The 23,962-nt window shown below is 52.5% G+C and overlaps 1 protein-coding gene across 3 annotated transcripts in view; it reads right to left on the bottom strand.

The window, feature by feature from the left end:
• Positions 1–452: 452 nt before the first annotated feature.
• Positions 453–23,962, bottom strand: part of NADSYN1 (NAD synthetase 1) — a 48,689-nt gene continuing 25,179 nt past the window's right edge. For 2 of the 3 annotated variants that reach the window (XM_030811438.1, XM_003278028.3), the window contains exons 10-21: positions 23,364–23,438; positions 20,964–21,088; positions 20,442–20,490; positions 19,834–19,936; positions 18,951–19,119; positions 17,523–17,658; positions 16,311–16,417; positions 10,975–11,106; positions 10,046–10,115; positions 4,378–4,506; positions 3,457–3,633; positions 453–692 (exon numbers count right to left, since the gene is read on the bottom strand). In XM_030811438.1, the coding sequence (XP_030667298.1) occupies positions 642–692; positions 3,457–3,633; positions 4,378–4,506; positions 10,046–10,115; positions 10,975–11,106; positions 16,311–16,417; positions 17,523–17,658; positions 18,951–19,119; positions 19,834–19,936; positions 20,442–20,490; positions 20,964–21,088; positions 23,364–23,438 (1,323 nt within the window). In that variant the 3' untranslated portion in view covers positions 453–641. The remainder of the gene's footprint in view (positions 693–3,456; positions 3,634–4,377; positions 4,507–10,045; positions 10,116–10,974; positions 11,107–16,310; positions 16,418–17,522; positions 17,659–18,950; positions 19,120–19,833; positions 19,937–20,441; positions 20,491–20,963; positions 21,089–23,363; positions 23,439–23,962) is intronic. The other variant, XR_004029718.1, reaches the window with a different exon arrangement.

Genomic DNA, 23,962 nt, shown 5'->3' with positions numbered 1-23,962 from the left:
ATGGAAAAGTCGCTCCTCACCCCATTCCATAAACAGACAAAGGTGCCCAGAATGGCATGAAGATCAGCGGAAGGGGGACCCAGAGGGCCCCGCCCCTGCCCCACAACTGGCCCCACGCCTAGATGGGGTGGTTCTCCCACAGGACAGGAGTAAGGCCGACTGGTCCCCAGACTCCTAGGAAGAAAGCTCTGCAGGGACCATCTCCCCAGAACCTTCTGGAACCCAGGACAGGAAGGCGTATGTGGGTGGGAGAGGAGGTCTTCTCTCCTTCATTTTCTGCTCATGACACCCCTCCCTGCCCGGGAGCTACTGTTCTTGTTCCTGCAGTAAAGATGCCACATGGGGCGGCGGTTGGGCCCCTCCTACCCAGGCGGCTGCCGTCAGAGAGTGCTGGAGTTCGCGGGGAAGCGCACGCTGGAGGGAAGTCAAAATCATGTGCATTGGATTCCAGCCTCTTTTTAAGCCCAGGCTTTATTCCAGCCTCTTTTTGAGGAATTTGACTGAGAAGTTCCCTCCTTCTCGGCTGATGCGCCATGCCGTCCTGGGCTCCTAGTGCAGGGCTCCTACCCTTGGCTCCAGCAATGTTGATGACGAGGTGCTGGGGTCCCCGAGGAGAGGAGGCCTCCAGGAAGGAACCAGCCTCAGTCCACGCCGTCCAGGGACTGTGGCTCTGCCCTCTCGAGCTGTAGCACCTAGAAAGAGAGGCCTGTGACACCACAGCCCCACGAAGACGGACTGTGGGGCTGTCGAAACACTGGCACACACCAAAAGCGGGTCACAAGTCCCAGAGGTGAAAAAGTAAATTACCAGAGTCCCCACCAGATGCTGCGAGTGTGCGCTGGAAAAGCCTGGAGGGGCGGGTCCAGCACACGCATAGCTGTCACTGCAGATGACAGCAGTGTCTCCACCTTTACCTGCAGCTGTCTCTGATGTTCCCACATGCGTCATTCTTTTGGCTGCATAGTGTCTGAACCCCCTTCCGGATCTGGGGGAGCCCACCCCTGAGTACATCTTGGTGGGAGCCAAGCCCCCACCTCCCACTACAGAGGCCAGAGCTGGGGCAGCTCCCTCTCCTGCCCTGGGTGGCCGAATGACAGGGCCCGTCACCTGAGGCTTGGCCACTCCACTGCCTGGTGACCCAGGGACACTGGGACTCAGGGATGGCAGAGCAGGTTGGCATCCAGCCTAGGCCGGGTGTGGCACGTGGGCTCCGTCCAGCCACAGTAGGGGATATAGGGCAGCAGCCACCTGGCCTGAGTCCCAGCTTTCCAGACCCTGTGACCCCTGCCCTCGCTTCCACCCTCTAAGTCACTCTTTCAGCAAGTTCCATTCCACGGAATCAGCCAGACACAGTATCTCTTCCTTACAACCATGCAGCCCCAAACGTCTTCCAGTCCCAAATGTCAGCATTCCTCAACCTTGGCACCACCAACACGTGGAACGAAGAATTCTCTGCTGGGCGTGGGGTTGGGAGGGGCCCGTCCTGCACATGGTAGGACATTCAGCAGCATCCCTGGGCTCTACCCACAGGATGCTGGGAGCACAGACCCCCACCCAGTCGTGATAACCACAATCATCTCCAGTCATCGCCTAATGTCCCCTCGGGGGGGTCAATGGTCCCAGATGTAGAACCCCCGCCACTGATCCACCCTTGTTTTACACGCCACCTGCTCAGAGATGCTGTCATCGATCACGAGGTATAAAGTGGCACCTCGTGTCCTCTAGCTCAGCAGAGGAGGGTTTTCCTCATGTCCTTAAGGAAGAGGTCAAGACATCTTTCTGACTAGAAGGTGACTACTCTGTGGTCATACAGCACCTGTATGTGCCTCTGTTGTGCACTGATCACACCGTGCTATGGTCTCACAGGTGCTGGAAGGACACTAGGTGTCCTCTAGCTCAGTGTAGACTCCTCAGGATTTGTCATTGTTTTTAATTTTTTTAATTAAAATTTTGTTTTGCGACAGGCTCTGGCTCTGTCACCTAGGCTGGAGTGCAGTGGCACGATCACAGCTCACCGCAGCCTCCATCTCCTTGGCTCAGGCGATTCTCCCTCCTCAGCCTCCCAAGTAGCTGGAACCACAGGTGTGCACCACCAGGTTTGGCTAATTGTTGTATTTTTTGTAGAGATGGGGTTTTGCCATGCTGCCCAGGCTGGTCTCCAACTCCTGGGGTCAGGTGATCCTCTCAAAGTGCTGGGATGGCGGGCGTGAGCCATTGCAGCCGGCCTCTGATTTATCATTGTTGACAGTGACTCACTGGCCAGCTCTCTCCTCTCATCAGATGATCCCCTGCGCTAGGAAGGCCATGGCCAAGCTGCTCTGTCATGGGTCCCACCCTGGCTTTGGAAAAGGGAAGGGCCTATCCTTTTTCATTGATTGTATTGTCCTTCCTTGATTCTATTAATTAGAAAAAGAAAAGGAAAGCAGGGTGGGTTGGAAGCCATGACGCCATCTGGATACCCCGGCTGCTTAGAAACGACGGTGATTGTCACCATATTCATAGAGGGGTGTCCAGCTGCTAATTTTAGTTTATGTAATGCCGGCAAATAGAGCCCAGCCTAAAGGAGTGCACGCCAGACTCTAAACACACTCGGCAGTTAGTGTAGCCATTGTGGAAAGCAGTGCAGAGATTGCTCTGAAGATTACAAATAGAACCACCCTACGATCCAGCCACCCCACTACTGGGAATAACTGACAGGAAATGAACTCATCTGCTGACGAGACATCTGCATGCCCGTGTTCACCGCAGCGCCATTCCCAACTGCCCAGCTGTGGAATCAGCCTGAGCACCCACCGATGGATGAGTGGATAGAGAAAGTGTGGTGCACACACACAGTGGAGAACTATGCAGCCTTAGGAAAGAAGGAAATTCTGCCATTTGCAACAATATGGATGAACCTACACGAACATCTTAAGTGAAATAAGCCAGGCAGAGAAAGACAAATACTGCATGGTCTGAGTCGTCTGTGGAATCTCAAAAAGGTGATCTCGTGGAAGCAGAGAGTGCGACGGTGGCTACCGGGGGCTAGTGGGTGGGGAGATGTTGGTCAAAGGCCACAGAAGAAGTAAGGTCAACAGATCCAGTGCACGACATGGTGACTATAGTTAATATAGGAAAATTGCTAAGAGAGTAGATTTTAAGTGCTCTCACCACACACAGATAATAGGCATGTGGGGTAATGCATGCACATGTGAAATAGCTTGACTTAGCCATTCCACCGTGACACACATATCGAAACGTCATGTTGGACATCATCAATATATAGAACTTTTATTTGTCAACATGAAAAAAGTAAATTTAAAAAACGCTTTAAACATACTTGTCCCTTTGCAGAAAGGAGGACAGTAAAAAAGTCACTGTGCATATAAGAAAGTTTTTCAATCCTTCATGGAAATAACTTCACATTTCTTCTACAGACATGAAACATGGAGAGAGAAACATTCCTGCTGGATTTACCTGATTTTCTATGCACCGAAACTGCCAAGGCCAGCCCGTGTTGTACAGAAATGGTCGCAGATCAAACCTGTTGTCCTCAGGGCTGTAGTTCTCGGCGTGGTACGCGGGTGTGAGCGTGGTCATCTTGTGTCTGTTCATGGAGTACTTGGAGAAAAACCGCTTCACTTTGTCAGCGACCTGGTGGGCGTGCAACACACGCGAGCTTCATGTTACCAAAACTGGAGAGAGCCCAGGCTGGAACTCCCATGCTGGATCACACAAGCAAACGGCTAATGGGTTACTCCCCGCACAGGACCTTCCCCAGTGGCAGGTGTAGGGGATGCCCGTGCTCAGGCCGGGGGTGCTCGCCGAGCTATGAAACCGGGGTCCCCCTGCCTCTGATGCTATGAAACCAGGGTCCCCCTGCCTTTGATGTTATGAAACCGGGGTCCCCCTGCCTCTGATGCTATGAAACCGGGGTCCCCCTGCCTTTGATGCTGTGAAACGGGGTCTCCCTGCCTCTGATGCTATGGCATGCTGCCTTGGGAGATCTGAGATAAATCTCACGAAGATTTATTTCACAAGGCTTCCAGGAGGTTCCATGGGACTACCATGCTTGTGGGCTTCAGCCCCAGCAAGACTCACAACTAGCAGAAAAGCAATACTATTCTGACCCTGAAGTTTACACTCTGTCCTCAAAAAAAGGGAGGGCTTGTTTCATGTCGTGTTTACCTGGCTGTGGGTGAGCCTCACTCAGATTAACTTTGGGCCAGCAGAAGATCAGAGTGGGTAAAAATAACTGGAAAGTGTTACTGTGTGAGATACAGTTTTATTATGTTAGGGTCACACTGTTATCTACTCGTTCCTGCAGGTCAAACCAGCCTCTGCAAAGGGGACATTACCTAACTGGCCTCCCTCTGTGATGCGTCCCATGGGCTTTACCTGTCTTGGGGTGCAGATGTGTCTCCACATGCCGAGGAGTTTGCAGAACATGCTGTAGGGCCCCATCTTGGCCACCTTCCTGAGTTTCCCATAGACCGAGAGCTCCGCATACGTCATCCCCATATCTTCCTGTGCACAACAAAAATCCGTTCCACAGTGACAGCAAGTCACAGCGGGGGAAGAGAGCCTAAAGCTTCTTTTGGAGACGGGAACCAGAGACCAAGGAGGCGATACTTTCTCAGAGAGGCAGGAGCAGTGGTGGGCTTTACTCCCCAATACTGGTCAGCCAGTAAGGAGGTAGCATTTGGAAAACAGCAACGAAGAACTAGGCATTTGGTGTGGAGGACTGTAACGGGTGAACTGTGGGTCACCAAGAGCACTCATGTCTGAGGCCCAGTTCCTGCGGATGTGACTTTATTTGGAAGAAGAGTGTAGGCTGAGCATAGTGGCTCACACCTGTAATGCCAGCACTTTGGGAGGCCGAGGTGAGAGGACTGCTTGAGCCCAGGGGTTTAAGGCCAGCCTGGGCAACATGGCAAGACCTTGTCTCTAAAAAAAATTTAAAAAAACTAGCCGGGTGTGGTGGTGTGTGCACCTGCAGTCCCAGCTACTTAGGGGGCTGAGGTGGGAGGATCACCTGAGCCCGGGTCGTCGACGCTGCAGTGAGCCGAGATCGCGGCTCTGCACTCCAGCCTGGGTGACAGAGCCAGACCCTGTCTCTAAAAAAAAAAAAAAAGAAAAGAAAAGAAAAAGAAGAAAAGAGAAAAAGATAAAAGGTTATAATTAAGTAAAGAATCTGAAGGTGAGATGACACTGAATGTGGGGTGGGCCCTGCATCCAATGACATCCCTTATGAGGGCCAGGAGGACACGTGGAGAACAGGAGGAAGCCGTGGGAAGAAGGAAGCAAAGGATGGAGCGACGCAGCCACAAGCCAAGGAACACCTGGAGTCCCCAGAAGATGCAAGAGGCAAGAAAGGATCCCCTAGAGCAGGGGTCACCAACCCCCAGGCCATGGATAGGTACTGGGCCCTGGCCTGTCAGGATCTGGATCGCAGAGCAGGAGGTGAGTGGAGGGGCGAGTGAGCATCACCGCCTGAACTCCACCTCCCATCAGATCCTCAGTGGCATAGATTCTCGTAGAAGCGCGAGCCCTGTTGTGAACTGCACAAGTGAGGGATCTAGGTTGCACGCTCCTTATGAGAATCTACCACCTGATGATGTGAGGTGGAAGAGTCTCATCCCAAAGCCATCTCCCGCCCTCTGTTTGTGGAAAACATTGTCTTCCATGAAACCGGTCCCTGGTGCCAAGACTGGGGCCCACTGCCCCAGAGCCTTCGGAGGGACCAGGACTCTGCCAACACCTTGATTTCAGACCCTGGCCGCTGGAACTGTGAGGGAAGCAATTCCTGTGGTTTTAAGCCACTGGGTCATTAGTGACAGCAGCTCCACAAAATCATCCATGGAAGGCGTGGCACATAGAGCAGATGGAGCCTGTCTGCTGCCCTCCTGAGCCCGTGCCCTGAAGTGTGGGGTCTCAGAGAAGAGGGCTGGGGGCTCACTGAAATCTGGGCCATGTTGGAGGCCACAAGATGCCGCTGGTATCACTATCGCAGCGCCAGGCAACAAATGCTTCCAGCCAGGTTCAGAGGAGCCAATTTTACCCCGAGGCTCGTACAACCCAGGCCCTTTCCATTGTTCAAGACCTGCTCCGATTCCCTCTCGATTGCTACCACACCCCAAGGCCATCATCAGACAGTATGGCCAGAGCCATCGCTGGGCCTTCTTGTCCATCCCTCCAGGGGACGCTAAGTGTTTTCACTGCAGTGGCCACGTCTGTGTTGCCCACCACGGAGTCCCCAGCACCTGACGGGTGGTGCACAAGCGGCTGCTTCACTGATTTCTTTCCCATGAAGTGAGCATTTTCCAGTGTAACATTTACTTCCTTCAATTCAACTCTAATAGCTGGAGACTTCAATACCCCACTTTCAATATTGGACAGAACAACTAAGATGAAAAATCAACGAGGAAACAGAAGATACGAACAACTCTGTCAACCAGGGAGGCCTGGCACACGCCTGCAGGGCACTGCACCCAGCAGCGGCGGAACCCACCTTCCTCCCAAGGGCACACGGGATGCTTCCCAGGTCAGACCATCTGCTGGGCCACGAGAGAAGCCTCAGACAACTTTAAATGTTGAAGTCATACAAAGTTGCTTTCTCACCACAATGGAATAAAAGTACAAACTCAGTAACAGAAATTTTGGAAATTCACAGATATGTGGAAATTAAAGAGCATACTCCTAAATAATCAATGGATCAAGGAGGAAGTCACCAAGGGAATCAGAAAATACTTTGATAAATGAAATGAAGACACAACAGACCAAAACATGCGGGAGGCACTGAATGCAGTGCTAGGAGGGAAATTTGTAGCTGTAAACACCTACCTTAAAAAAGAAAAAAGATCTCAAATCAATAACCTAACTTTCTGCCTTGAGACACTAGAAAAAGAAGAGCAAATGAAACCCAAAGCCAGCACAAGGATGGAAATGACAGAGATCGGAGGGAAATTAATGAAAGACAATAGAGAAAATCAACAAAACAAAAAGTTATGCTTGGAAAGATTAAAAAAAAATTGACAAATCTTTAGCTAAAATGACCAAGAAAAAAGAGTGAAGACTCAACTAAAATCGGTAATGAAAGACAGACACCTTACTGACCTTATAGAAATCAATGGATTGGCCAGACACAGTGGCTCACACCTGTAGTCCCAGCACTTTGGGAGGCTGAGGTGGGTGGATCACCTGAGGTCGGGAGTTCGAGACCAGCCTGATCAACATGGAGAAACCCCATCTCTACTAAACATACAAAATTAGCCGGGCGTGGAGGCGCATGCCTGTAAATCCCAGCTACTTGGGAGGCTGAGGCAGGAGAATTGCTTGCTTGAACCCGGGAGGCGGAGGTTGCAGTGAGCCGAGATTGTGCCACTGCACTCCAGCCAGCCTGGGCAACAAGAGCAAAACTCCATCTCAAAAACAAAACAAAACAAAAGAAATCTTTGCATCATCAAGAAAGACAGGCGTGCATCACTTAATGACAGGGATACGTTCTGAGAAACACACAGCCAGGCCATTGCGTCGTGTGAACATCCTCAAGGCACTTACACACATTCAGATGGTCTAGCCTCCTATGCACCTATGCTCCATGGTACAGCTTGAGCTCCTAGGCTACACACGCGCACAGCATGTTGCTGTACTGAATACTCTGGGCCAGTCTAACACAATGCTAAGTATTTATGTATCTAAAAATGTAGAAAATGGATGGTAAAAATACAGTAGAAAGGATAAAAGATGGGACACCTGCATAGGGCACTTCCCAGAACTGGAGCTTGCAGGATTGGAAGCCGCTCTGGGTGAGTCAGGGAGTGAGTGGTGGGTGAATGGGAAGGCCTGGGACGCTACTGTGCTACTGTGGGCTTTCCAAGCACTGTAAACTTAGGCTAGAGTCAATTAATACAAATACATTTTTCTTCCTTCAATAATAAATTAACCTTAGCTTATTGTAACTTTTATACCTTGTAAACTTTTTGTGTTTGTTTTTTGTTTTGTTTTGTTTGTATTTTTTTGGTAGAGACAGGGTTTCACCATGTTGGCCAGGCTGGTCTTGGAAGTCCTGACCTCAGTGATTCACCCACCTCAGCCTCCCAAAGTGCTTGGCTTACAGGTGTGAGCCACCGTGCTCAGCCTTACCTTATAAACTTTTTAATTAAAAAAAATTTTTTGACTCTTATAACAGCTTAAAACACAAATACATTGTCAGCTGCCACATACAAAAGTTAACTCAACTGGCTCACAGACCTAAACATAAGGACTAAAACTATAAAACTCTTAGAAGAAATTGTAGGAGCAAATCCTTGTGACCTACGGAAGTTGGAGGGTCATGGATCTAATTATAAAAATATTTTTTCTTATTCTATAAGCTTTTTTCTATTAAAAAAATGATTTTTTTATTTTACTTTTTAACATTTTTTGTTAAAAACTAGAACACAGACACATCCATCAGCCTGGGCGTGCCCTGGGTTAGGATCATTAGGCCTGGCAGAAATTCTCTCTAGCTGCGATGGCATGACCCTGTAAATCGGAATCTTAAGGAGGTTACTAAAAAGCTCTGAGCACTAACACATGAGCTCAACAAGGTGCAGGGTATATGGTCAATATGCAAAAATCAATGGTGTTTCTCTATAAACTAGCAATGAACAATCTACACATGAAATTAATAAAACAATTCCATTCACCAGAGTATCAAAAACAATAAAATATTTTGAAATACATTTGGCAAAAGAAGTGCAACCTTAAATTCTGAAAACTAGAAAAAACATTGTGGAAAGACATTAGAGGCCCGGCGCAGTGGCTCATTCCTGTAATCCCAGCACTTTGGGAGGCCAAGGCGGGCGGGTTACTTGAGGCCAGGAGTTCGAGGCCTCATGTTCTGGCCAACATGGTGTAACCCCATCTCTACTTAGCAAGGCGTGGTGATGCACACCTATAATCCCAGCTACTCCAGAGGCTGAGGCAGGAGAATCGCTTGAGCCAGAGAGGCGGAGGTTGCAGTGAGCTGAGATTGTGCCACTGCAACTCCAGCCTGGGCAACAGAGTGAGACACTGTCTAAAAAAAAAAAAAAAAATTAGAGACAACTTAAATAAGTAAGACATTCCGTGTCTCATGTTCATGGACCTGAAGAGTTCTTATGATTAAGATGGCAAAACTCCCCAAACTCCAAACTGATCTACAGCGTCATGCAGTCCCCGTTAAAACGCAAAAGCTTTTTTTTTCTCCAGAGATTGACAAGCTGATCTCAAAATTCATATGGATATTCAAGAGGCTGAGAGTAGCCAAAATCCTTCCTACAAAGTTATAATAATCAGGACAGTGGTGGGACCAGCATAAGGAAAAACAGAAAAGATCTGTGGAACAGACTTGAGTGTCCAGAAATAAATCCTACATTTACAACAAGGGTGCCAAGATAAATCAATGGGGGAAAGAATCATCCTTTCAGCAAATGGTGCTGGGACCACTGGATATTCACAGGCAAAGGAATGAAACTGAACCCCTTCCTCATACCACACACAAAAGTAACCCAAGTAGGTCACAGACCTAAATAAATGTAAGGATGAAACCTAGAAAACGCTTGGAAGAAATCATAGCAGCAAGTCCTTGTGACCTAAGAGGCTGGAGTGGCATGGATTTTATCATAAAAAGCCCACAGCCACTTCCCCCAGCATCCACTAAGCTACAAACCACAGCCTGGGCCTCATCACGAAGGGCCAGCATGCAGTGGAGGAGTCCAGGGCGATTCTCCTCCTACATCGCTCTAAAGCAGAGACGCCCCTCCTGCCTGCGAGGGACTTGCGTTCCTCCGCCTGCCATCTGCTCTCCCTCCCCTCCCACCATGTCATCCCCTTTCTGGGGCCCCAACAATGAGGAAGTGAACTGAAGTGTCAAAGGCCAGCGATGTGACTGACACTGAGCCCTGAGCACCCAGGCCAGGGACCCAGTGACAGTGATGGAGCACAGATCCTGGGGTCAGGAGGGAGGTAGGAAGAGCCAGCACCACCATGCAGGAGGTGGGGAGGAGGGCAGGAAGTGCCATGACAAAGCCACCGCCATTACCTCGTCAGTCTGGGACACCTGTCCATCAGCCAAGGGCTCCAGCTCTGCGGTGGCTGGTGCCGACAGGATGCTGTGGCCAAAACACATAGAGGTCGGTCAGTGCAGCTGCGAGGGTGGTGTGAGCTCTGGGAGAGAATCCCCAGACTAAGTTTCCCGAGTACGCTGGCCCCGGTCACTCTGTTCACCGTGGGCAGGACGTCACCAAGGCTTGCAGTGCTGGTCTTGCCAGTGGGGGTGAGCACCCTGGGCTGAGGAGTGTGGGCACTGGTGTGGCCTCACGACTCCAGGAGGAGAGGCAGAGATGGAGGCACAGCGCAGGGCCAGTCCACCAGTCACCGTCCACACCCAGGTCGAGGGGACTCTGCTGTAGGGAACGTCAATGGCCTCTGCGCTGCACCACATTGAGGAGCACCTGGCCTCTACTTGCTAACACCCAGCACACCCCGTGTGGCAAAGCTGACTAAGCATGTATGCAGACGTTGCCTGATGTCCCCTGGGGAGCACAGTCACTCCAGTGAGGATAAGCAAAAAAGAAAACACATTCCCGTGGCAGGGAACCTCGGCAAAGGCCGAAGAAAGGTCCGGGCACTGATCCATCTGCAGTCACTGCTAAAGCACAGGCGCTCTGCTCAGATGTGGCGAGCCTCGGTCCGCCAAGCGTCGGCATGGGGACGGCGGGGAAGGGAGGCAGGGCAGGCGGGGAAGGCAGGAGGCCGCAGCTCTGTGATCTGGCCGGAGCCGGGGGGCTGTGGAGGCACCACAGGAAGAAAGGGAGGCTTGGTCGCAGGCCTCAAGTGCCAGCGCAGGGGCAGGACTTTTCAGTAGGCAACAGGAGCTACGAAGGAGCCTGAGCATGGGCTAGGGTGGCCGGGGCCGTGCTGGGAGAGGAGCCCCGTGGCTGCGGAGCCACAGCCCGTGAGCACACTCACCTCTGCAGGGCAGGAAGCTGGAAGCGCTCGATGCAGAACTGGACGAAGGCCCTCAGGTCCGTCTTGCTGATCCCGCCTATGGGGTTGACGTCCGCACTGGAGCAGTCGTACTTGGTCAGGTAGCCCAGGAGACTGCAGGGAGAGGGAGAGAGAGCGTGGGTTCCCGAGGGTCTGCAGACTCCATCAACCCTGGCCAGCCAGGGAGTCGCTTCTTCCAGGGGCCCTGAAGTCAGAAGTGTGGCAAATTCAAGGGTCCCGGAGAAGTCCCAGAGCAACCGGCAAAGGTGGCAGAGGCTGCAGAGGACCCAGGAGGGCCTTTGAGTGCACCAGAGGAGACGCCGGGGATGGCAGGCAGGTTTTGGGGGTCACCAGCACGGAGCTGGGAGCAGCCATCTGAACAGAGCTGAGGGACAGAGGTCTTGGGGCATCGGGAGTGAGCAGGGACTCGACACATGTGGACACTCTGCTGCCTGGGCGGCTGGGCCCCTCCCCTGCCTGTCAACTCTGAGGCCTGTGGTCGGCAGAAGAATCCATCCCTCACTAAGATGCCCACGTCCTAATCCCCAGAACCTGTGACTCTGTTACCTCAGAGGGCAAAAGGGACTTTGCAGATGGACTCAGTTGGGGACTTGAGATGTGGGGGTGTGCTGGATTGCAGGGTGGGCCCAAAATGCAATCACAGGGGTCCTTAAAAGAAGGGGGTGAAAGTGAGAGTCCAGGGAGCCCTGACTGCAGGGGAAAGGCAGAGATGCCAGGCCGCTGATGGTGAAGATGGAGGAGGGGTCGTGAGCCAAAGCAGGCGGGACTCCAGAGCCTGGAAACGGTGGGAAACAGATTCTCTCCGGGGCCTCCAGAAGGAAGCCACTGTGTCCACACCTTAACTTGAGCCAGGGGACCCATACTGGACCTGCGTCCTACAGAACTGAGGGACCATAAATGTGTGTTGTTGAAGGCACTAACTTTGTGGTCCTGGGTTACAGCCGTCCTTCTCCATCCTGCCCCGTTGCCAACGCTGGCACAGGCCTCTAGGTTCTCCATGGGACTCCTGGCTGACCACCCATCTCCTCCACACCAGGCCAGGCCAGGCCCTTCCACTGTCTGAATCCCCTCAACGGTGCCCTTGACCTTGCAAGGCCTTCCAGGCTGGCCCCTGCCTATCCCACCAGACACATTTCTTGACACTCCCAAACTCACACCTCCATGCCTTCTCACCCTTCCTGACCCTCACTGTGGTGCAATGTCGGGGTTGTAAGACCCCCAGCATCCCAACAGAGGGACAAGTGAGACCCTGTGCTGCCTTCAGTGAGGGCTGCTCCAGTCACCCCATCGCTCCCTGTCCTGTCCCATCCAAGGGTCCTTTAGCAGGAGCTGGGATATGGGCCAGACAGGCCAGGGGAGACAACAGTCTCCATCTTACCACTTTTTCTCTTCCATCCCCAGTAACTGCCAAGAACTGGGGAAATCCGCCTGGGCTGATGCAGAGAGCACAGCCAGGGGAAATCCCGCAGTGCAGAGCTCAGCTCAACCTGCAGACCCATGGGGCCAGGATGCTGCCTCGTCTTGGTGGAAGGAAACTCCGGCTGGGAGGTGGGGACCATGGGGATGGGGAGGCACAGTTATAGGGGGAAAATTGAGGCAGACTTTTTCTGGTGAAATCAAGACTGATTTGGTGGATTGGTGAGACTCTGACGCCAGCAACAGGTGTGGCCATAAATTTCAATACAGGACCACTGAGTTCCAGCAGCTGTCCCCTCCTCTTGCACTCTTTATTTTGTTTGTTTATTTTCTAAATGGCATTCCCCCAGGCTGGTCACTTCCATCAGCCGAAATCACGCTGTTAGATGCCCACCTTCAACACAGCCTCTCAGCTCTGCATTCCTGTGCTGACCCCAACTTAACCCCGCAGGGCTGACTTCACTCTCCCCTCCCCTCCTGCTCTCTCTGGAACCTTCTCCTGGGCTTGCCTCTGAACCCAACCCTGCTGCTGTGGGCATGCTGGCCGGACCCCTAGCAAAGCCACTCTTCTGCCTGGTCACCTGCTCTCATCTCCTTGCCAGCAACATCCCCACTGTCCGGCACCAGCAAGTCCACTCCCTCTCTACTGGTCTTGACAGCATCTTAAGGCAAGAAAACAAATGGAGATCACTCTGGGCAACAGAGCGGAAACAAAAAAAATTAGGCATGGTGGTGCGTGCCTACAGTCCCAGCTACTTGGGAGGCTAAGGTGGGAGGATTGTTTGAGCCCAGGAGGTCGAAGCTGCAGTGAGCTGTGACGGTGCCACTGTACTCCAGCCTGGGTGACAGAGCAAGACCTGTCTCTAATAATAAAGTAAACTCCTTTTCCTGTCCCCACTGATCTCTGCAGTGCCTATCCTGCACCTCCTCTCCCCCTCAAAGTGAAATTTCTGGAAACAGTTGTCTCTGACTTCTCACACCTCCCCCTGCCCCACACACTGCACACATTCCAAAACCAGCTCTGCGGGTCTTCCAGTCCCCACTCAAGACCAGGCCTTTCAGAGTGACAATGATGGGCTCTCAGTCCTGGGGGGGTCACAACTTAGGCCTTCACAGGCTCTTCTCCACCCCACCCTCGCCTCCTGCAGGCCTTTATGAAACCGACTTCTCAGTAGGGTCCTCCCTGGGCAAACTGCTTACAAACTCCCAGCTCTCCCTTCCCCTCCTTGAGCTCTCTCGGCAGACGTTTCCTACAATACACATGTTATCTGATGGGCTATCACTGTCTCCTCCCACTTGCAGAGAACAGGAATTGTTTCTGACTCATTCACACCACCGAGAAGAAAGCCTGATGGAGGACAGGTGTCCAACAGGCCCCTGATGAGCAGACAGGAATGCAACTGAACTAGAATCAGAAGCAATTCAACAACAGAATTATAGGGAAATTTAAAAAAGTCAACACTACACATTCGAGATTCTCGCCAGAACGCAGAGGAAGAGGACTGGCTGTGACCAGTGAGAAGAAGGCGGCAGAGGGGGATGCAGCATGGGAAACAGAGAGAAGGGCTTCACTACAACATCACGAGGGGAGTGTCCACAGCCACAGAGCCTTCTGTCCCGCAGCTGAGGGATTATGTTTGTTTATTTTCTTTCTTTTCTTTTTTTTCTTTTTCTTTTTTTTTTTAACGGAGTCTTGCTCTGTCACCCAGGCTGGAGTGCAGTGGCGCGATCTTGGCTCACTGCAAGCTCCGCCTCCCGGGTTCACGCCATTCTCCTGCTTCAGCCTCCTGAGTAGCTGGGACTACCAGCGCCTGCCACCAGGCCCGGCTTATTTTTTGTATTTTTAGTAGAGACGGGGTTTCACCGTGTTAGCCAGGATGGTCTCGATATCCTGACCTCGTGATCCACCCGCCTTGGCCTCCCAAAGTGCTGGGATTACAGACATGAGCCACCGCACCCGGCCCATTTGTTTATTTTGTAAATGGCATCTAGAGACCTTCCAGCTCCCAGAACCCAATCCCACCCTGGAAAAAATACTTGTTTCTTTGTTAACATTGTAAATACTAGAAAATGATGGACAAGAGTTGTGAGGGGGAACTGTTACAACACAATTTTCTAACAGATCAAATTCTTCCTCATCTACAAAAGCAATGCAGAGCCCAAAGCAAACATCAATCTCCTCAACTACACTAGAGCTCAGAATATACGCCAGCCAACACACCCCTCCTGAAAAATCAGTCCCTTATGAAGGCACCAGAGGCACCAGAAAAGCAATGGTCAAAATATGCATGAGGAGGATGAGAATTTTTACACAGTATCAGGTGTTAATTTCAAATTTCTGTAATTAGAAAAATAAAATAGGACTTAAAAGTAAAAAATAAGTTTTAAAAGAGAACACATCTGCAGACAGGCAAGGATGTAGAGTGATTAAGACACTCACACTCTTTGGGAGGCCGAGGTGGGCGGATCACGAGGTCAGGAGATTGAGACCATCCTGGCTAACACGGTAAAACCCCGTCTCTACTAAAAAGACAAAAGAAGTATCCGGGCATGGTGGCAGGAGCCTGTAGTCCCAGCTACTTGGGAGGCTGAGGCAGGAGAATGGCGTGAACCTGGGAGGAGGAGCTTGCAGTGAGCCGAGATCGCACCACTGCACTCCAGCCTGGGTGACAAAGTAAGACTCCGTCTCAAAAAAAAAAAGACACTCACACCATAGAAAAAAGGGAGGGATAGATGGATGGAAGGAAGGAAATGTGGACAGATGGGTGGATGGATGGACAAAGGGAGAGATGGGTGGATGGATGGGTGGGTGGACAGATGAAATGGTGAATGAATACATGGATAGATGAGTGGATAGATGGACAGATGGGTGGATGGACAGACACATGGGTGGATAAATGGATAGGTGTGTGGGTGGATGAATGCATGGAGGGACAGGTGGGTGGAGGGATGTGTGGGTAGATGGATGGATGGATGAATGCATAGACAGACAGATGGGTGAATGGATGGATAGATGAGTGGGTGAGTGGGTTGGTAGATGGATGAATAGATGGGTCATCAGTGGGTGGATGGACAGACAGATGGATGGGTTGGTGGATGGATGGATGAATGGATGGACAGACAGATGGGTGGATGAATGGACAGATGAGTGGGTATATGGATGGGTGGATGCATAGATGGATAGATGAATGGACAGATGGATGGATGGGTGGATAGATGGATGGCCCAACTGATGGATGGATAGATGGATGCATAGACAAACAAATGAATAAATGACAAATAGTTTTTGAAATCCCTCAGCTCCTAAGGAGCAACTAAGAACAGCACAGATGAGCTGAGAGGGGCAGAGGCTCACCTAAGGGAAGTGGGGAAACCAAGGCTGGAAAAGAATTTCTAGCAGCCTCCACTGCTGGGCTTGAGGGGCAGCTTGAATTTTATCTGGAAAACAACAGGGAAGCTCTGAGTTTTGTTGAACAAGGAAGCAATATGAGAAGGGGAGTATTTTCAGTCCACATAAAAAATGAACTCTGGTTTGGAGGTAAAAACTAGCTGCAAAGGAATGACTTAAGACGCAGTGGAACAGCCTAGAAGAATGAGGGGAGCCTGACCATGGCAGAGGGTGGTAGGAAGATGAATTTGAGGTGCAGTAGAGATGAAGAACCACAAGGCTGATGAAAGTGGTGAGCACCCAGAGCCACCTGCAGGAACGCGATGATATCCGCTCTGCCACTCAGGTTGGGTGAAATTCTAGAGGAATGATGTTGTTCCAGGCACCAAACCCGCCATGAGAGGCACAGGATGATAGAACCTCACAGCGTGTCACCTTCAGAGACCTGAGAGGTTCAGGGGCCCACGACCATGTGCCACTGGGCCACACTCACCTCTCATCCACGTTGGCGGATCCCAGCACGAGGAGTCCACCGCGGATGCCCCGAGACCAGAGGCTCAGCTGAGCAAACAGATAGGCGAGGACCATCCGTATTCGAGCCTGGAAAACACAACAGAGGAAATAACGGGTTCCCTTGCAAAGGAACACAGGGGAGACACACATCCGCAAACTCTTGAAAACAAGAAAATTAAAATAGCTTAGGAGCTCTCTAGTGTTCTGGGAACATCAGAGTCTCAGAGTCCCACAATGTCCCGAGGCCTTCCTCTCAGGGTGGTCCCACCGCCAGGAGGCTCACACAAGCTCAGCGGTGCCTTGCCTTCAAAGATGGGAGCACCCGGAGCCCAGGAGGGCAGAGGGAGCACTGGTGGCAGGACTGAGTCGTGGGGTCCCTGGGAGAAAGCTTGGCAACGGCATTTCCATCCTTTTACCACTGGCAGGAGGGGAGAGGCCACCCAGGCACAGCAGAAAGGGGACACAAGAGAGACAGGACAGATCCCAGAAGCCAGAGCCCCCAGCTATCTTTTCCTCCGCCCATCACGGAGCAGCCAGCCAAGTGCAGTAGCCCAGGAGGCAGACAGCGTCTGGGCTGTTCCCTGAGGATTAAAGAGACACACACACACACAGTCACGTGCACTCTCACACTCATGCACACCCACCCACCCACACGCTCACAGGCATGCTCGTGCACTCATGCAGACGCATTCATGTACACAATTGTGCACTCACGTTTGTGCACACTCACTCGCACATCCACACAAATGCTTGTGCAGAAGCACTCACAAGCACACCCACACTTGTGCATACATTCACATGCTTGTACTCTCATACACTCGTGTAACCTCTCACGCTCAGGCTCACGCTCAGGCTCACACTCAGGCTCAGACGCACCCTCTTGCTTTTGCACTCAGGCTCACGCACACACTCGAGCATGCACATCCTTACACCCCTGCTCTTGCTCTTACACATCACATGCTCACGCACCAACACACACGCAGACCCCCTCCTTGTTAACAAGGCTGCATGACCGACGTCTTCAGTGAGGCATGCAGGCTGTGACCACAGCACTGGTTGTCTCTCTAGGTAACCTGTGCCATGACCTTCATGGAGACGACGGCCCGGGTTGGGGCACCTGCACGTCCTGCACCAGCCATCCCAGGGCTCCCTGCACCCCCACCCCCAGGGGATGCCAGCTCAGGCAGGGCACCTGCACATTTTGCAGGGCCAGGTTTTCCCTGCTGCTTCCTCCATGAGCTGCGAACAGAGGGCTCTTCCCCGTCACCAGGCTGAAGATGCCCATGACGGCCTTCACGGCTGGATCGATGTTGAAACTGATGTGGTGGCTGGAAGGAGAAGGGTAGGCGTTGAAGGCAGAGTGTGCACATGTGTGCATGTGTGTGCGCATGTGCGGTGAAGCCCTGATGACCTAAAACTGACCATTGTAACCCGTTTAAAGCGTATGATTTGTGGTGTTTAGCAATCCACAGTGCTGTGCAGCCATCACCACCATCCAGCTCAGAACTTCTCATCACCAGAGGAGGAAACCCCATCTCAATGGCAGTCTGTCCCCACTCCCTCCTCCTCCAGCTCTGACAGCTGTGACAGTGACAGATGCAGAGAGTGACAGACACCCTCTCTCTCTATGCCGTGGCCTGTTCTGGACATTGCGTGGAAATGGAATGGAAATGGAATCAAACACCATGTGGCCTGGTGTGGCTGGCTCCACTCCCTTCATCCTCACCACGTCTTCAAGGTTTCTCCTCACTGTGTCATGTGATCGTGCTCCACTCCTTTTCGTGGGTGAATAATATTCCACCGTGTGAATGGACCACAGTTTCTTTCTCTATTCATCTGAGATGGACCTTGGGTTGTCCCTACCTCTTGGCTTCTGCGAATGGTGCTGCTATGGACTTTCCTGAACAAGTATCTGTTCGGGTCCCTCCTTCTGATTCCTCTGAGTACATATCTAGGAGGAGAATCACTGGAGGGCACGGGGACAGCTTTAGCTGAGCTCAACAAACAGGATGGGGAGCTGCTCATTTCCTCCTAGGAGCCATTATGGATGGAACATTCTAGATGGAACCCAGTCTCTCTTCTCTGGAAAGGTTCCCTCCCTCCACTGACCTCATGTAGAGAACTGCCCGCGGAAGAGGCAGTGAGGGTGGGGGAAGGGAAAGGAGGAGGGGTAGGAGCCAGCCTACAGCCAACTCCCAGGACCTGCCGCTCACCCTGGTGAGCACATATGACCTGCAGCCTGCACTGGGAATGCAAGGAGTGAGGGGACGGAAGGGCGGAAATCGCAGGCACCATCGAGACTGGCGTGGGTCAGATAGGGAGGACTCATACACAGCTTCCCTGAAATCTGGCTCAAACCAAGAGAAAGTAGAGCCTTGATAAGCTCCCAGGTGCACATTTAAGCAATTGCTGATGACTGGAGAAACAAACTGGTCTATCTGTACAGTGGAATATTATTCACCCACAAAAAGGGACGGAGCACTGACATGTTTATCCACATTGTGGATGATACGATGCAGAATGAATGAAGCCAGTCACCAATGCACTCACAGGCAGAGCTTCCAGCGGCTCTGAGCTCTGTCAGCCGCCTGCCATGCCCAACACCAGGAACCAACTCTACCTTCCAATCTGCTGGGCCAACTCTCTGGCCCTGGTGCACGTCTCCTGGGAGGAGTTCTTGCTGGCCATGTAGCAGGTGGTCAGTATGTGTCCGCAGAGGTCTCGGGGATCCTGGGGGGTGTAGCTGATCTGGTTCACGATGGTGCGGACATCAGCCAGCACTTCCTCATCTGAAAACCGCCAGGACAGAATGGGAGGACGTCACCTGAGTGTGTGGGGTGTTTACATAGTTCCACCCCAGTCTATGCCCCCAGATGCCCCTGCAGCTTCACCCCAGTCTACGGCCCCCAGGTGCCTGTGCGGCTCCACCCTGATCTATACCCCCAGGTGCCCGTGCGGCTCCACCCCAGTCTACGGCCCCAGGTGCCTGTGTGGCTCCACCCCGGTCTACACCCCCAGGTGCCCGTGCAGCTGCACCCCAGTCTACGGCCCCAGGTGCCCGTGTGGCTTCACCCAGGTCTACACCCCCAGATGCCTGTGCAGCGCCAGCCCACGCTATGGCCCACAGCCCCATCCGGCGGGCATCATCACCCCTGTTCTGCTGCATATGCTAAGGTGATGTCTGATACCATATCACATGGGGGAGGATGTGAACCTCCGACACCTGTGTTCTCTCCACCAGGCCACACCACGCACAGAGCAGGCAGGTGCAGCTCTGGAGACTGAGCCACATGGGCCCAAAGCTCCAGGAAGCTGCTGATGGCCTTGCTGCCTTGGCTGCAGGACTGGGATGTGACGCTGTGACATTTGTGTGTGGCCGCAAAGCCCCCTTCACCCTGATGTCCATGGCACGGGTGTTTCCTCTGCCTGCTCCTGGGTCCCCGACTCAGGCAAACCAAGGGCTGGACCCTGGAGCCTTCCTCAAGCCAACAGATGTCACCTACTTCCGCTCCTCACGGCCTCACAGACCTGGCAGCACATGGAGTAGATGAGGCAGGCGGTGGCTGCGCTGTCCACCCCGCCACTCAAGGGCAGCAAAAACCCTGCCTGGAATGGACCAACCAAACACAGTGTGAGCAGACCCTTGGAGAAGCGGCATGCCCACGGATCAGCCAAGCTCCACCCACAGACCTCAAGGAGGCGTCCACAGAAATGCACTTTCCATGGGGTCAGGACAAATACCCACACGTGGCAGGATGAATGGATTTTTCAGAGGGAAAAAGAGACGCTTCAGTGTGGGGCATGTCAGAGGCTGACTCCACCAGTGAACTGCAGATATGCGTGATTACAATGCTGGCGAGATGGTGAGCACGACCCTGAATGCCAACAGGCTGGGTTCCACTGAGCCTCCAAAGGTGGAGCCGACCCACCAGCCACTGTGCCCACCTTGCCTCTGACTAGTGCAGACTAAGCTCCCCATGGAGGCAGAGTGATGAAATGCTTTTTGTTGTTTGCATTAAAAAAAAAAAAAAATCCCTACCCTGCCCCAGAATAAAACCAGACCAACCAGCAGAACAAGCAAAGTGGGCTCACTAGAAACTGGAAGTCTTACCTGTTGGCTTCGTCTTAAAAAATCCCAGAGCCAGCAGGCAGGTCCAAGGCTGCAGGGCAATCAGAACATGGAGCCCGGAGGCAGCGGCCCCTGCCCACAGCACCTGACAACCCACCCAAGCAGGCCCCAGGAGGCTGCAGTGCCACAGTCAGTGCTGGGCTCTCAGGATGCCCGTCTCTGCTTTAGGCACCTCATGAGGAGGGACGCGTGTGATTCTGAAGACAGCCCCAGGATGTGGGTATTACCATCGTCCTCATTTTAAAATGGGGACACTGAGCCACAGAACTGACAGCACCTTGGGGCCCAAGGTCACAGCACGGGGAAGCAGCAGGGCTGGGGGTCACACCCAGGAGGTCTGGCTCCAGCATCCACACCCTCAACCCAGGGGAGGCACAGTTGCCTCTTGCCAAGTCCCCACCCAGGCAGGTTCTGAAAACCCACTGCGTGACCTCCAGGAGTCCCCACCCCAGAGGCGTGGCCACATGGACGCCAGGTCTCTCCCAGGGCTCAGGGGCCACACACCTTATCTCCTCCTCAGGGCTGTGGTATTTCCACTCGATGGGCTCAGAGATGGGTGCCAGCAAGTCCTCATGGCACGAGAGGGCAAAGTCCACCTTCACTCTGGGGTAGGGGCTTGCCCTGCTGGCCTGGCAATGGAGATTCAAGGCAGAATGACTCCCGGCTTCATGGAAACCCTCTGGGTCCCTGGGACCAGCAGACAAGCAGGACTCCATCAGCCACAGAAACGCATGTCAAAACCACAGCGAGGCCACGAGGATGGAGAGAAGCAAAACCACCATTGGCAACAGGTGCTGGTGAGGGGTGAGAAACCGGGATCCTCAAACCCGGCTGCCCGGAACCTACCATGGTGCAGCCGCATGGCAAATGCTCTGGCAGCTCCTCAAAAGGCTAAACAGAGCCAGGTGTGGTGGCTGACACCTGTAATCCCGGCACTTTGGGAGGCTGAGGCAGGTGGATCACCTGAGGTCCGGAGTTCGAGACCAGCCAGACCAATATGATGAAACCCTGTCTCTACTAAAAATACAAAAATTAGCCAGGCATGGTGGTGGGTGCCTGTAATCCCAGCTACTCGGGAGGCTGAGACAGGAGAATTGCTTAAACCTACGAGGCAGAGGTTGTGGTGAGCCAGGATTGTGCCATTGTACTCCAGCCTATGGTAGTTCACAACAAGGGCGAAACGCCGTCTCAAAAAACAAACAAACAAAAAAATAAAAAACAGCTAACAGAGTTACCATAAGACCCAGCCAATTCCACTCCTGGATAGACACACCCAAGAGAAATGAAAACATGTGTCCCCTCCAACAGAAGTACATGTATGTTTGTAGCAGAATTGTTCATGATAGACAGAAAGTGGCAACATTCCCGATGCCCATCAGTGGATGAGTGAATAAACACAACGTGTCCATCCCCGCTACGGAACACTCTCTGACCATACAAAGGGATGAGCTACAGCCACTCCCTGTATCTGTGGGTTCTACACCTGCAGATTCAACCGCACACAGATATAAGATACAGTAATTGCGGGATCTGAAGCCCATGGATACAGAGGGCTGAGTCTTCGTATAGTGAGTTTTGCAGGCGGGACTGTGGGACACCGGCATCCCCGCAGGGGATTGGTGCAGGCTCCTGGGTCCAATCCCTGTGGATACCAAGGGGTGGCTGCACCCGACACATAGATAAACCTTGAAAACAGCACAGTAAAGTGTGGGAAGCCATACACTGTGTGATTTCATCCCAATGAAACGTCGAGAATAGGCAAATCCATGAAGACGGAGAGTAGATTTGTGGTTGCCAGGGCCAGAGGAGGGGAATGGGGTACATAATAGGTACAGTTTCTTTTTGGGGTAATGGAAATGCACTACGACTGTGGCTGCATAACTCCATGAGTACATGAAAAACCACTGAATCAGGTGCTTAAATGGATACACTGGGTGGTATGGCAAATACAACTTAATAAAACTGCTATGAAAAAAAGGCTGGGCACGGTAGTTCACGCCTGTAACTCCAACACTTTGGGAGGCTGAGGGAAGGGGACTGCTTTAGCCCAGGAGTTCAAGACCATCCTAGGCAACAGAGTGAGACTCTGTCTCTACAAAAAAATAAAATAAAATAAATAAAAAAAATTAAAAAAAATTAAAAATTAGTTGGGCATGGTGGCGTGTGTCTGTTGTCTCAGCTACTCGGGAGGCTGAGGTGGGAGGATCACTTGAGCCCCAGAGGTCCAGGCTGTGGTGAGCTGTGATGGCACCACTGCACTCAAGCCTGGGCGATGGAACGAGACCCTGTCTCAATCAATCAATGGCAGAAGAGTCCACTCTGTTTATGAGCATCACACTTCTTCAATGTTTGCAAAAATCACTGTCTCATGACAGCTGCTCAGTTGGACATCCTATTTGTGATGACGTCCTGCAGAAACACAGAGCTCCAGTACCAGCAGCAGGACCTCGGGCTGCAGGACAGGCGTTACTTGCATCCCAGGGTCTCAGACTCAGACTCAGACTCAGACAAGGCTCGGTTGCGCCTTGGACCTTGCCTCCGACTGCCGAGGTGGGGACCAGCTTGCCACCCCCCACCTTGAGGCCTTCCTGGGCTCCATCCAAGGCTGTTCGGGTCTTCCTTGTGTGGCAGCCCCTAGCACACTGACTGTCTCGTCGGCCTCTCTGCCTGCCTGTCCCCAGCTCACCCCAGCTCAGGGCCTGGCCCAAGCAGAGGATGACGGGGAACAGATGGAAGCAGGTTCGGTCTGCAGCACCAGCCCTTTCCACCCTTGGTAAGTCCGGAACTTCCCCATCGGACTTTTCAGGCACTGCACCCTCACAGCCTCCACCAGGCCCGCACGAATGGGGCCACTTTCCATGTCTTTGATGATCATCTCACACAGGTGTCTACTAGAGCACTCACCGCCAGGTTTCGAGATGAAATCTCCGCCCTGTAGCTCCGGACGTCCTCCAGATCCAGCGTGGCCGTCAGGACTTCCTGGGGAAGGAAATTTCAAAGAGAACCCATGATTTCCCGTTTGTTCCACTCCCACATGTAATTTGGCCACTGTCAAAGGTGTTGTCACACTTTCTAAAGCAGGGGCTGAGACCCCTGGATTCCTGGGGGCCCAGGGATGGGGTGATGACATTGAGGCCGACCCACAGCCCTTCCCCCTCACTGTTGCCACCAGAACCTCCACTGCATTCAGACACTTGCCAGTGACCCACTAATCATAGCACAAGACACCACCGTGTCAGTAAGATACACCCTGTCAGTAAGACAGTAAGACACACCCCTGTCAGTAAGACACCGGCCTGTAAGACACACCCCTGTAAGACACACCCATCAGTAAGACACACCCATCAGTAAGACACATCCATCAGTAAGACACACCCCCATGTAAGACACCCGCCTGTCAGTAAGACACACCCCTGTAAGACACACCCCTGTCAGTAAGACACACCCCTGTAAGACACACCCCTGTCAGTAAGACACCCCCTGTAAGACACACCCGTCAGTAA

The sequence above is a fragment of the Nomascus leucogenys genome, chromosome 4 (assembly GCF_006542625.1).
Source record: "Nomascus leucogenys isolate Asia chromosome 4, Asia_NLE_v1, whole genome shotgun sequence".
NCBI classification, from domain to species: domain Eukaryota; kingdom Metazoa; phylum Chordata; class Mammalia; order Primates; family Hylobatidae; genus Nomascus; species Nomascus leucogenys.
This window is presented reverse-complemented; position numbering and strand designations above follow the sequence as displayed.